The sequence below is a fragment of the Nannospalax galili genome, unplaced genomic scaffold, assembly GCF_000622305.1.
Source record: "Nannospalax galili isolate Female #2095 unplaced genomic scaffold, S.galili_v1.0 scaffold346, whole genome shotgun sequence".
NCBI classification, from domain to species: domain Eukaryota; kingdom Metazoa; phylum Chordata; class Mammalia; order Rodentia; family Spalacidae; genus Nannospalax; species Nannospalax galili.
This window is the reverse complement of record NW_008357637.1, coordinates 8941921-8955883: the sequence shown is the minus strand read 5'-3', so window position 1 is coordinate 8955883 and position 13963 is coordinate 8941921. Positions and strand designations below refer to the sequence as shown.

General features: G+C 39.1%; 1 protein-coding gene across 2 annotated transcripts in view; it reads left to right on the top strand.

The window, feature by feature from the left end:
- Window positions 1-6951: 6951 nt before the first annotated feature.
- Ttn (titin) overlaps window positions 6952-13963 on the top strand; it is a 278254-nt gene continuing 271242 nt past the window's right edge. For both annotated transcript variants that reach the window (XM_017794905.1, XM_017794904.1), the window contains exons 1-4: window positions 6952-7163; window positions 9372-9475; window positions 11561-11764; window positions 13671-13958. In XM_017794905.1, coding sequence (XP_017650394.1) covers window positions 9385-9475; window positions 11561-11764; window positions 13671-13958 — 583 coding nt within the window. In that variant the 5' untranslated portion in view covers window positions 6952-7163; window positions 9372-9384. The remainder of the gene's footprint in view (window positions 7164-9371; window positions 9476-11560; window positions 11765-13670; window positions 13959-13963) is intronic.

Below are 13963 nucleotides of genomic sequence, written 5' to 3'. Positions count from 1 at the left end.
TCAAAATTAAGTACCATAACTCTATAATGCACAAATGTTAAGAATCTACTATGTAAGCCATCTATACCCTGCTAATTTATTTTATTGGTATTCAAACTTCTAGCCATAGAACCTTAAGGATCAAATTCTTAAACCAATTAATCTCCTCAATTTCTTTTTCTAGTGATAAATTTCTTTTCTGTTCATACTGCCAAACATGATCTCCCAAACTCTTCAAATAAAAGTCTTAGAAACTGGCTGTGTTGATACATATCTATAATCTTAGCACTTGTGAGACAGAAATAGGAGGACTTGAAATTGGAGACCAGCCTGAGCCATATAGCAAGACCCGGTCTCAAAGAAACAAGTCTTAGAGAAAGAGGCACAAGGCCGTCAGTTTGGCTAAACTGTTCCTAACAGCAAGCACAAAACATGGCTCCTTCTTCAAAGCCCCTTTGTGTCATGGACTCACTGAAGCAACGCGTAGCTGGGACCTTCAGCCTTGCCTTGGGTAGCAGCAGATTTGAATCTTCAAGGACAGACTTAACCATCATGCTGACCTTCCCCAGGGTGCTCACTGCCTCTTTTACACAAGAGCAAAAGGTAAAAAGTGTGAGGGCTATTCTAACACCAAAATTCTATAATCCAAGAACATAGTCATCAAACTGGAACTGGATTTACTTTCAAAACCATAAATTACTTTGGAAATACAAAGTTGTAATTGTAGTTAAGGTCTGTGAGAAAATGTGGAAACATTTCTATTAGAATACGTATGTGAATTTTGTTTAAAATTCTTAAGGATAATGTTAATCACTTCTCAGTCAATGCACAGAACACCAGGGTCCCAGGCAGAGCACAGACTCAGCCTTCAGTTTTAATTCCTACAAATGAAGTCCTAAGAGAGGTGATAGTTCCTAATGACCATTTGTACATTAAAGCCCTATCTGTGGATCAGGACGAAGTCCCATTCCCATTTCTAACTTTTAAAATACAGACTGTATCTCCTTAGTCCTTCAATCAATCATATTTAGTGATTGCTTTTAGGGCTATGTCCTTGACCTTTGTTTTAAAAAACTATCAATAATATAGATGCTATTTATTAAGTCACTGTATCTACAATAGTACATTGTGAAAGACTTTATGATCTGAACATTCTTTGGTGTAGTCTCTATAAAACGGTGCATTATATATGTTTTACTTTGTCATTAGACAAATTTCCTTTCTCCAAAGAGCCTGTGTGTTGCCCTCTGCTTCTTGAAAATTAAGCTTTTTCTAACTTCCAAAATGCTCACAATCAGATCAACTCTGTCAAATACAGTGGCTTTGCTTTTCATATCTCTTATATTTGTTTTTATAAAACAAATCTCTTGTTTTTATAAAATGCCTCGATTCTGTTGTTGAATGATATGCAAGCACCCAACCTCAGTTTTCTCTATGGGTTCTGCTTTATCTCACCCTACAGGCCACTCCTCTGACTCTGCATTCCTGAGCAATTAGAGGCCAGTCTCAACCACTTTGGCTCTTTTATCTCCTTGCATTGTTACACATCTCTCACTTTCCTAATATCTAAGTGAAGGAACTTCCATATTTATCTTCCACAGTTCTTGGCACATGGAAGACATTAAAGATTCACTTGAGAAGGAAAGGGGAAAAGGGAACTTAATGTGCAAAATACATGCTGCCTATTGTGAAGGAAGCATAAAGATCAGGCCTACTGGAAGCTGAAACAATGGCCTAGTGATGAAGGGAAATGCTTGACTTGGTTCAGATTCACAGATGTAGGGAGCTCTGTCAGAGCCAGGGCTGGAAGCACACGCAACTGCAAAGCATGACTGGAGAACACTTTATAGAGCCTCTTACAGGTGCAGGCAGGGCTCCCAAAGACTACCAGGACAGTGAGGAACTCTGGGCATCGCAGGCATTCAGAAATCTAGCTAAAAATAGAGAAAGAAGCAGTTTCTGGAAAGTGAGTACTGCAGGGAGAAGAGACCCTAGCAAGGACACAAATAGAAGACAATCACGGTCAGGCTGGAGGGAGCCAAGGAAAGCAGTGCCCTCTTCCCCCACAGCCAGGTAATGGCTGAGCCTTATCAGAAGCCAGAATGCAGAGGATGCCTGAATGAGATGAAGGGTGGTGGGTAATGACTGGGATGTGGGGTACAGGGCAGGTTGGTTGAAACTTTCTTTCCCAGTAAGGGTTTGCTCAGGAATTCTATGGTGATGACTAAGCAATTAAGAGGCAGGGAAGAGGAATTCAATCCTGAATTTGAAAAAGAAGGGATAAAAACAGAATAGTTAGAAAGCCCTACCTGGAGGCTGGAGAGATGGCTCAGAGGTTAAGAACACTGCTTGTTCTTCCAGAGGACATGGGTTCAGTTATGAGCACCCACACAGCAGCTAACAACCATCCATAACTCCAGTTCCAGGGGATCTGCCTTCTGAGGGCACCACACTGTAGAGGTACACTTACATGCAGGCAAAACACTCATACACATAAAATAAAAATAAATCCCCCCAAACATTTTTTAAAGCCCCAAATGCCAGACATAGTGGCACAAGCCTTTAATCCCAGCACTTGGGAGGCAGAAGCACATGGATCTGTGCTAGTCTGAGACTAGTCTGGTCTATATGGTGTGACCCTATTTCAAAATACAAAAAACAAAAACAAAAGCCTTAAATGTCTTGAAAATATGTACATGGTATTCAATATTTCACATGGACATAAACAATCACTTGAAGTTTGAACAGTCTATAAATATTTCTAAGCTTCACTTTGTTTTCAGAGACAATAGTCTGCCTGCAAGGTCTTGCTTATATTTATTATTTATTATTTTTATTTTATGTGTATGAGTATTTTGCCTACATGTATTTAAGTGCACCCATGTGTGCAATGCCTGTGGAGGTGAGAAGAAGGTGCCAGATCCTCTGGAACTGGAGTTACTCATGGTTGTTAGCTGCCATGTGGATACTGGGAACCAAACCCAGGTCCTCTGCAGGAACAACCAGTGCTATTAACCACTGGGCCATCTCTCAAGTCCCCCTTTTTAATATTTTTGATCCACATCAATTCTCTTAGTTTTGAAGGTCCACTTCTGAGTAGATGAAATATATTAAAATGTAACTGTCTTAAATGCAGCCGACTAGTTGGCATGTCTGCTTTTGTAGGCATTTGATAAATACCCATTATTTTCATTTTTGTGATTTCTTTGTGCATTTGAAATCAAATTTATTTTTCATCTGACAAAGACATTTTTGGTCCATCCCTGAACCCCAGGTGCTGTGCTTGCAGTGGTTGCTGGATAAAATGTATCTGGACACCTCCCTTCATCATGAAGAAGGCTTATTATTTGACAGGAATATTATTTCCACTGAGCATCTACTGATGGTTGATCTGGCCTGGTTTATGGTTTCCTGTTTCCAGCTTCCAGAAACCCAGTTTATTTCTTCCTTAAGATTCCAGTATTGCTTGGGCTTTGCTTTAATCTACACATAAATGTCAAATCACTTTCTGAAATCCTTTAGGGAAGGACATGCTGTGTTTCTATGACTTTTGGACTTCACTAAGGTTTCTTAGGAAATAGCCTCCTGCATATTGATCAAATAAGTATTACTAGGCACCAGAAATATTTGTCTTGTGTCATGTTCAACAGCAGTAAACCAATAAAATGACCATTGTATATCAACTTCCCAGCATCCTGGCACTGTCATGTGCATGCTGTCATTTAATCTTCCCAACAGCACTTTGAACTGGATATTATAATCCACAATTCACAAATCAGACTCAAAGACTTAAGTGAGCTCCCTATAGCCTACTTAGAGTGGAAGCAAGAATCCATGTGGCCCTGGAATTAGTGCTATTGAAAAATTCAAGACTTTTAACTTTTTCATTTCTTATTTTGGTAAAAGTGTCATACGTGTGTAAAATAATATTCCTGTCTATGTGACATTAGATGTATGGGTGACCATTAGCACAGGGGTAAAGAGTGGTAGAAATCAATTATTTTCATCTTGCTATTAAAGCAATTATAGCTCCATATGGGAAAAAATGGGACAAAGAACCTTCTTCTAAGTTTAAAGCAACAATTTCTTGCCTCCCTTGCTCTCCATTTAGCTTTGTCTGACTTCATCACTTAAGGAATGCAGGCAGGCACCCATGGGCACAAGCTGTTTGGCTCAGAGCTTTCTTCCCTAAGCACTTCCTGAACTTAGGTTGTTCTGCTTCCTTGTGGAAAAATAGCTCAGCTCTGAGCCCATGTTTAAGCTTTGAAATATTTTATGAGCAGAAAGGACTATACAGGCATATATACAGATAAGTGTTACTGTGCTTACTAAAATATAAACCTCTGGAGGGCAGAAATGTTTGTCTGCTATGCATTGCTATAATCCCAGCATCTGAACTGTATTTAACAGAGGAGCAACACATATATTTTAACTAAGTATAAGAGGTATTAATTTTGTTCTTTTTCCCTCAGAAATTACTCTTGTATTAATCATCGAAACTGTACCCACTCCTCAAATGACTCTCAGTAAGTTCTAACATTGATAAGTAGTTCTATATAGTATAACCAAAGTCTGCAACCAGCAGAGGTATAGAACAAGTTAGTTTGAGTTTTGCATATGCCCTAGACTCATCTCAGTCACAAAATAACAGCGACTTATTTGTAGTCTATGCAGACCTGGGTCTATAAGAGTTTAATAACTGCAGCTGATATTCTAAATCTATGGACTAGTACAATGCCTAGCACAAAGTCACCACTCAGTTGGCATTTGGTGAGTCAATAAAGAAAGACAGAATTCAGAATCATAATAATTTATCACAGTGTTCATCATGGAGCATATGCTTAACAAATATTTTTTACATAGCATTGAGTATAATGTTCAAAGGGAGAATCATGCCATGCATTCCAAAACCAAGGAGGTTTGATATTTGAATCGGCAGCTGCTCAGGATTATATCTATGTGACTCCTCTCCATTTAAGGGACTAAATGGAGATCTTACTGCATCAGCAAACTCTCCAGTCAGCAGCAGTTCATTTCTGTGAGGTTAGTTTGTATGCTCCAACTATGCCATACTCAATTTTAAAATGAGCACTTACCATGATATCACATACCATCTGATACTGCTTACAAATCCAATTAGAAAGCCTCTTTCCATATCAGTGTATTTGCTAATTATCTCTTCCTCTTCCTTTTCTTAACTCTGAATGTCCTATGAAAGTGCCCAAGGACTAGTATTTCAGTGATACTGAAAGGTCTAGAAAAGTTCAAGACCCATAAACAGACAGGCAGCTCAGGAGGATAGACTCATGACTTTATGTTTATAATAATATTTTCCTGGCTCTTTCAGCTCCATGAATTGTGTTGGAGTCAACATGACACAAGCCCCAGGATTCTCTTCATCTATTTTTTGTAGTTCCCATGAGAATGACTTGATCCCCATGTCCCCCCTCAAAAAAAACCCTAACATGACACTAACACACTCCACATTAGAACAAGTCTATAAATATGCATACACATGTATGCTGTGTACATACATAAACACACAAAACAAATATGTGTACGAATGAATTTTAAATAGATATCAAATTGTTGATTGCTCCCAAATGAAAAGTTCACTTGCTTTGCATTGTGACTGGCAGGTTGCCTGTACCATGAGTCTCTTATTAAAAGTAATTTTCAGAGTGTAAAACATGGAGCTGGTCATTTTTAAATAAGTAATGAAGCTGGCTTATAGCAGACACAGTCCAGGTTGGCAAGAAGCATGACACCACCAGTATAGATAGCACCATGTAGGTAAAGGAAGTCTATATTTAAATAAAGGCATAGTGTAAGCTTGTTATAGCCATACTGAACAGTTGTTGGTAAATTTAAGCTCTGTTAAATGTTAATAAATTGACCACTATATAAATAACCAGAAGGTATGCAAAGATTAGGAAGTTGAAAACTCCAATGCAAGGCCAATTTATTCTGCAACAGTGAACATCTTTATTATAAACATAAACTTTAAAAAATTTTTAATTCATGTCTATTTTATTGATAAAAGTGTCTTTCTGTCATCAAAAAGTCAATTTTCTTCCCTCTAAGATGAGTTTTACAAATCTCCCAGCTGAGCCATGGTAAAGGCTTCTTATACGCTCTTTTGTGCTTGAAATTAAATTCACTCCTAAAATAGCTGCTGTATCATCCCCTAGCCACTCCCCATTAGTAACAGTGAGCTCCACAGATTAGTAGACCAGCCTTCAGTGGCCGAGATAAAGAACACTATGGATGATTTAAATACAGGACTTTACTGTTCAGTGCGGACAGTGCATGTATATTTGTAAATATTAATAAACAAAAATGAAATCTGATTTTTAAAAAAATGAAGTCATTGTCCAATACAGACTAAATCTAAGCTAAGTGCAGATATTTGCCTTTTGACATCAATTCTTGCAGGAGTGAGAAAGTTAACTTATTAACATTGGCTTAACTCTTCTCAAAGTGCAAGTGGGTTCTGCAACTGGGTTTCAGAGAAGATGAAGCTTGTGCATAATATAAATTGCTTTACCAGCTAACATGATTGATAGGTCCATTTGGTGTGGTTTGGACAGCAGGGAACAGCAGCCCGGCCTGACTCAAACGACAGAGGTGAGGCTTTGGGGCTGTTTGATATGCTTCTGCCCATGGGTGCTCCCTGTTGTCACTTCTGTACTTCACACCCACATTGGGAGATTTTTACCGTTAGCAGTCTCACTCTTCTCTGAGCCTCAGTGAGGTTGTTTTTTAAGTACAGTTCTATTTCCTGGCTAAAGCCACTTTTGGAGAAGCTAAACTTAGCACTGCCAATCAGAAGAACAGGTGGTATGTGACTCTACCAAATAGGTCCTCTCCCACCATGCTTCCCCAAGACAGCCAATCACCAGGGCCAGGCCAGGAGGATGTGGGCCTGTCAGCAGATTTGGGGAATATAAGGGCCAGCCAGACTCTGGCTCTGGAGCAGTCGTGCATTCCCGCCTCACCTCGGGTGTAGGGATTGCATAGAAAAGCAAAACTACACAGTCCTGACTGTGTGGTTTTGTTTTGAGGGTTAGAGGCTCACCGATTCATGTCGGAGATGGTTGGAAAAACCAACTCTACGTAGGACGTCGTTTCAGAAGCAACCTTGGGCTTAGTCCCACCCTTCTTAGGCACTCTTGAGAAATCAGGTGAGTGAGCGGCAGCTTCTTATTTTAACACCAGAGCTACTTTCAGATCGGTTTCTAGCTGTCAATTATTTTTGAGTGATAAATGCCTATGGTTAATTGTTTGGGAACTGCTTGTTGCTCTTACTGAAATACAATTTGAATCTGCTTATTAAATTTCATTTTATAATGTGAACTTTCTTTAAAAAAAAAAAAAAAAAAATCAAATGCTCATCTATCAGCCTTTCATTTTATAATGTGAACTTTCTTTAAAAAAAAAAAAAAAAAAATCAAATGCTCAAGTCTATCAGCCCGGTCACCAATTCAGAGTGTTTAAATGCCTTTGATTTTCTAAATTCTAAAACTTGGGGTCTGAAATGGTGATAGAAGTGTTTGCTTCCTCTATAAACCCTGTCTGTTGAGAATGTTCAAGGTTATATTACTCAGTGATAAAGTGAGGAGGACCAAGAATAGCTCTGATAAAATGCATGTGGTATCAGCTACACCCCATGACTTTTTAAGGGAATCAACTGCTGAGGTATCAGTTGCAGGACAGTGACAGAACACTTGCCTGCTGTCAGTCAACGCTGGGGGCTTATTTTGGGAGTGTGACATTTTAGATGCATACCTTCTGCCCTAGGCCTCTGGAAAAAGCAAGTGCTTAAAGAAACAAAAATCATCTTCCCAGACAAGAGGAATAGCAGACCAGTTGAAGCCACTTAATTTCAACATTTTAGAAATTTCAAATAAAACTACCGAATTGTTTTCTAAAATATTCCAAATCTTATTATGTATTTTAATTCAACTCACAATCCAGTTATATGGCATGAGATGTGTTAATACAGTAAGAAATAAAAGGCTTTTAATTTCTAAATGTACTTTGATTTCCCATCTTCCTGGAATTATATTACAAATTGTTAATGACTGTTAATAGATAAATACATAATTATGCATTGCATAGTTAATGAGACAACTAATTTTAGAAGCTGTACTAGCTTAGACAGGCAAAATTACATGTAAAATTTATTAATCTTAAAGATAACATGCTATAAAAAAGAGTTCTTCAGAAAAGATTTGTGAAAACTTCTGGATATTATCTGGATTGTTCTGGGTATGAATTTTGTCTCAGGAAATTTCAGTATCATTTTCTTTTTAACTAAGTACAAAGTTACAGCAAAGAAGAGCATTAGCACTAAGAAGATTATTGCACTAGGAAGTTGGCGTGAACAAAGAATTTTATGAAAAATAATAACGAGGCAATTGACAATTCAGAAATTGCCTTTTTATGTCAGAACAGTGGGAGAGTCAAGTTGAATAATTAGGTATTTATGCATCGGTAAATTTTTCACATAATCTCTGAAGTGCTTTATGCCACTTAACAAAGGACTTAACTGCAGATTTTCTGTTCACTTTGTTGTATGTCTCACATAAGAAAGCACAGGTCTTTCAGTTCACCTGAACTTTTCCCACTAGCCTTCCATTACTCACTTTGCACATTGTTCCCTACTAAGAACCCAAGTCAGCATTTTTCTTTCAGATCTATAATAAATTTTTGCCTACTAAATAAAAAATTTTCCTGAATATCTACTTCAGCACCATTAATTATACCATTAGGTAAAGCATATAGAAATGCTGAGAAATTGAAAGCAGTCTGTGCTGTCGAAAAACATTTATAGATTTGAAAAGACTTGCCAACACTTTTCAGATCAGCAAAGGAGTTGCAAAGTTCAAATTTTTCATTTTGGTGATGATTTAAAAGTATTGGGACAATACCTGGACCTTACAAACATTGATATAGGGGCCAAGAACTACTGGGAGAGAAGATGTTTTGCATACAAGGGTATCTTACATACTGAGTTGATGAACAGGTTCAACTTGTCACATCTTGCCTCCTGAAGTGCCCTTCACTACTCCCACATTATATCAGCTTTCTACCTCAACCTGATTTTCAACTATTGGTAAGATTGAATGTTCCTTCTTTGACTACTAGGGGGCAGTCTTTGCACTGGTTAGCCAATTTTCCACCCCCCAATTCCCTATAAACTCCCTACTTTGTGTCAGACTTCAAATCAACTCAAAGATCAACTGTTCAAGAGAAAGCAGCTTGTTGCTGTGGGACCATAGATGGCTAACAGAGTAATCTGGAGGAATACGTGTCTTTGTCATCTACCAAGTGGATCGAGAGGGGCCCTCCACATCAACATCCTCACTGATTTTTCTTTTCCTTTTCAGAGTGCCTAAAAAGATGACCACTCAAGCACCGACGTTTACGCAGCCGTTACAAAGCGTTGTGGTACTGGAGGGTAGTACCGCAACCTTTGAGGCTCACGTTAGTGGTAAGCCCATATTTATGCTTTCTTATCTTTTACTTCCACTCTACGAAGCTAACTATATTGTAGGCCTTGAAGCCAAATTTAAGCCCTGCTTTTGCTTTGTAAAACTAGCATAACACTATTGAAAAGTCATTTTAAGGACATACCATTCACAGGATACTGACAAAAGCTGACAATATAATGACTTGGAAATGCTTTATTCATATTTATAATTTCACAAAGCAAAAATAATTAGCATTAGATTAAAATTTGCTGTCAGAATCCAGCAACTAAGTAGAACCAAATTTGGTCATTCTATGTTTGGGTTCAGCTGCAGAGCCTGCCTGACTTACAAGAACCCTTGTGCAGTAGGGGTCAGCGACAGAGCTGCTGGGCAGACAGTTGTTTTATATGGGAAAATAACAATTCATCCAACTTTCCACAGGGCAGACGTGTTCAGTGACTAGTTAACTGTTAATTATTTTATTCTTTTATTTTCAATCTTTATTAAGTGATTTTAGTGAATTAACGACTTTCCTTTCATATTGAAATGGCAACAAGAAATACCATTTGCCGTCCCACTCTTTATATTAAAAGGGACAAACATTTGGGAATTTCCAGAAAAGGAAGTTTGGGGGGGGGTTTCGCCACTCTTTCTGCTTCATTCTTTGGTTTAGGTATGATTCTAGAAAATGCACGATTCCTAGGACCTATAATCATGTGAAAAAAAATGAAGATTGTCTACAAACTATATTATAACTAATTTCATTATTTAATGAATGTTTCCTTTGATAATACCTTAACTGGTCATGAAAGATTATATAGATTAACTGAAAATTATGATTAGTTCAAATTCAGTGCATCTGCATGGTCAAATCATTTTCCCTCTTCTTTTTTAAATTATATGGTTTTTAATAAAGATAAATAAAGTTTGCTTTTCATTTCTTTTTTTCTATGTTACATATGAGTCTGATTCATAACTGGATTAACACTTTACCTTGTACAAATATAATCACTCATTTGCTATTGTGTGGAAATCCATTCAATTTTCCTGACTTCCAAATAATTTACGCATTTGTCTTCAAATCTTCCACTTCTAAACTGTACAGAACACACACAATGTCAGTGGGAACTTGCCTCTTTATGGAATAGTGGGAGCCAGCATCTCCATAGCTTCTCAGTATGTGCCTATAAGTCCTCAGAAACACATCACAGGAACTATTTGATACCCATGAATTAGTCTAACAAATTATTCACTCCATCATAGTGGGAGATCTGTTAGTGTCAAGACAACACAGCAAACTTTCTAGCATCTTCACCTCCTACCTCAGGAGAGAGGTCAAAAGCATTTATAGCAAATGCAAAATACACATCCCCCGAATTAGCCTTACACCTTCCAAACACCTTCGCTAAAACACAAAGCCAGTAAAACAGTTCTTTATGGGGAATGAAGAGAAGCTGGCTTTTCTCCTGCAGCTCCAGCTTCAAATGTTGTTCTGAATGACGAGGTTTGGTGCCACCCTTCACACGAGTAACAGTCTGTCCATGTTATGATATTTTTGCTGCTGTCACATTTGAAAGTCATGTTCAGGAGCACAGTAGCGCCCTGAAACCACAGAGGAGGAAGGCAAGCATGCCCTCCTGAGGTCTAAACGTTAGGTCCTGTGCTGTCTCTGCGCCTCATTTGTTTCAAAGATGATACCACTCACTTTCCATTTCCGTTCCCTTGGCTCTCTACTTTTAGAAATCCCTCACATTATTTTAATGATGTCTGCTACATTGCATTAGATAGAGCCCTGGGCAAGAGGGCAAGAGATGAAAATTCTAGCCCTGTGTGTGCCACTGCTGACTCGGTGACTTGGAAAAACCACTAAGCTTCTTGTGGCCTTAAGCTCCTACCCTATAAAATGAAGGAGAAGGTGTCTACATAAACTGCTAGACCTTCCTAATGGCCTACAAGTCTATATTTCTGTCATGTGACTGTCATGTTGTCTCTGTCACTAAGCGGGGTTTCACCCTGACTAACTTTGAGAGGCCATGCAACGATGGGAGAGAGAGGACATTGCGGTGCCCACTCCAACGTAAGTGTGAACTGCATTTGCCCTCCAGGTTTCCCAGTTCCTGAGGTGAGCTGGTTTCGGGATGGCCAGGTGATTTCAACTTCCACTCTGCCCGGCGTGCAGATCTCCTTTAGCGATGGCCGCGCTAAACTGACGATCCCCGCCGTGACTAAAGCCAACAGTGGACGATACTCCCTGAGAGCCACCAATGGATCTGGACAAGCGACTAGTACTGCTGAGCTTCTCGTGACAGGTAGCTGGTGGGGACCCGTCTGTCCTGGGCTGATCCAGAGGGCATCTCCCATACAGGAGGCAGTTCTCTCGGGGCTATGAGCACAAGGAGAGGCAGCTCCCAAGCTGAAGGAAGGCCCACCGCAGGATGAGTTTAAAATAAAGTGTTTGCCTTGTGTAATTTAATTCCCTTTGAAGACTAAGCACAAAGTAGCTGAGAATTAATGTCTCTGTACACATATCAAACACTCAAAAGTATATTGAAAAGATATTAAAAATCCTGTTTTTCAGTAACCAGAAAGCAAAGACTTGGACTATCAAGGAATAGGGAATATCCCAGAAATCACAGGGAATTCCCATTTTAACAAGCATCTAGGTAATCCTGATGCAGGTGGTCCATAAACAAGGCAACCATTTAAAACACGTTAAAAGTACGTAGCACATGAAAAAGGTAAATACTTGCTATTCAGATATATAACACCATTTCCCCAGAAAGTAATCACCCATCACCTTTGTGGGATTTTGCCATCCTTTACTGCCTAATATGATACAAAACATGTGGAATACAAATTACTTGTTACATAGAGATGTCTTGTATGAACTGCATGATGTCACATGCTCATCAGTAAACCACACCTTCACTGATGTCTGATTACATGGTCATAATTGACTAAACAGAAAGTATATTGAGTCACTTGGAGATGAGCCTTAACCTGCACCCAGAAAATCCAGAAATGGAAGAACAGAGTTGACAGCATCTGCATCTGCATTGGCTGCTTTTACTCAAAAAGACATCAAAGTTAACCCCGTCACCCTCACATTCTGGACCCATAGGCATTTCATCCTGAATGGGAGAGGGACTCATGAGGCCACACCCCTCCCTAAGAGACTACTAAAAGTTGATGGTTATTGAGGGAGGTGTTATTGTCTTTGGTGGTGTAGCCACTGATAAGATGCCCTTGCCAGTAACTACCCTCCCCCCAAAACTCAGTGGGCCACACACAAATGGAAGACAATAAAGTAGAAAGAGCATGCTGAGAAAAGCTGTAATGGAAAGGGGGAGGGTGAAAAAGACCAAAATTTATTATATAAATATATGAAATTGTCAAACAATAGTAAAACTTTTAAAGAGGAAACATTTCTTTCACATAATATAAATCCCTTCTTTCTGAAGCATAATTAACATCAAATCAGGCCATTACTGGGGTTAACATTTTTAAATGCATGTAATTATTTTGGTCATTTGAATATCAACCTAGTTGGAGGAACATTGCTTCTTAAATTGAATTAAATTTTAATGAGTCTTTAAGTCCTGAATGCACCAATTTTATCAACCACTGGCATTCACTTCAGTGCAACTGACCGGTTACATTAACATGTTAGTATAATGCATGATTCTAGGGTGAGAAGTGCCAGAAAGTTTGTCTAGAAATAGTATAACAATATCTAGACTTTTTAGTTAAAAAATAAACAGGGGCTGAAAAGATAGCTCATTGGGTAAGGGACTTACTGCCTTTGCAGGAGACCCAGGTTCAGTTCCCAACACCAACACTAGGTGGCGCACAACTGCCTGTAGCACCAGTTCCAAGAGATCTGACACCCTCTTCCAACCTCCACCGACACCTACATGCACATGGTGCACATAAACTCAAGCAGGCGAATGCACATGCACATAAATAAAAAATAGAAAGTAAAATAAGTGTAAAGAATAAAACAAATACTAAGCAAAACAAAGCAAACAAAATGAATTACAGTGGCAAGAGAGCCTTCTGTTCTGACTTCATTCTGGTTGTGGGAGCTGGGAGACTCAAGGATGTTGTATTGATGAATCACCCCCTGCTTTGGGATTCAAAGCTGTGATTGTTTAAAAGTACCTTGTTGGGAGCACCCAGATCCCCATGCCTGATTTTCTTCTTTGACCCCTGCAGCGGAGACAGCACCACCCAACTTCGCTCAACGACTGCAGAGCATGACCGTGAGACAAGGAAGCCAAGTTCGACTACAAGTGAGAGTGACTGGAATCCCTACACCTGTGGTGAAGTTCTACCGGGACGGAGCCGAAATCCAGAGCTCCCTTGATTTCCAAATTTCTCAAGAAGGCGACCTCTACAGCTTACTGATTTCGGAAGCATACCCGGAAGATTCCGGGACCTATTCTGTAAATGCTACCAATAGCGTTGGAAGAGCTACTTCAACTGCTGAATTGCTGGTTCAAGGTGTG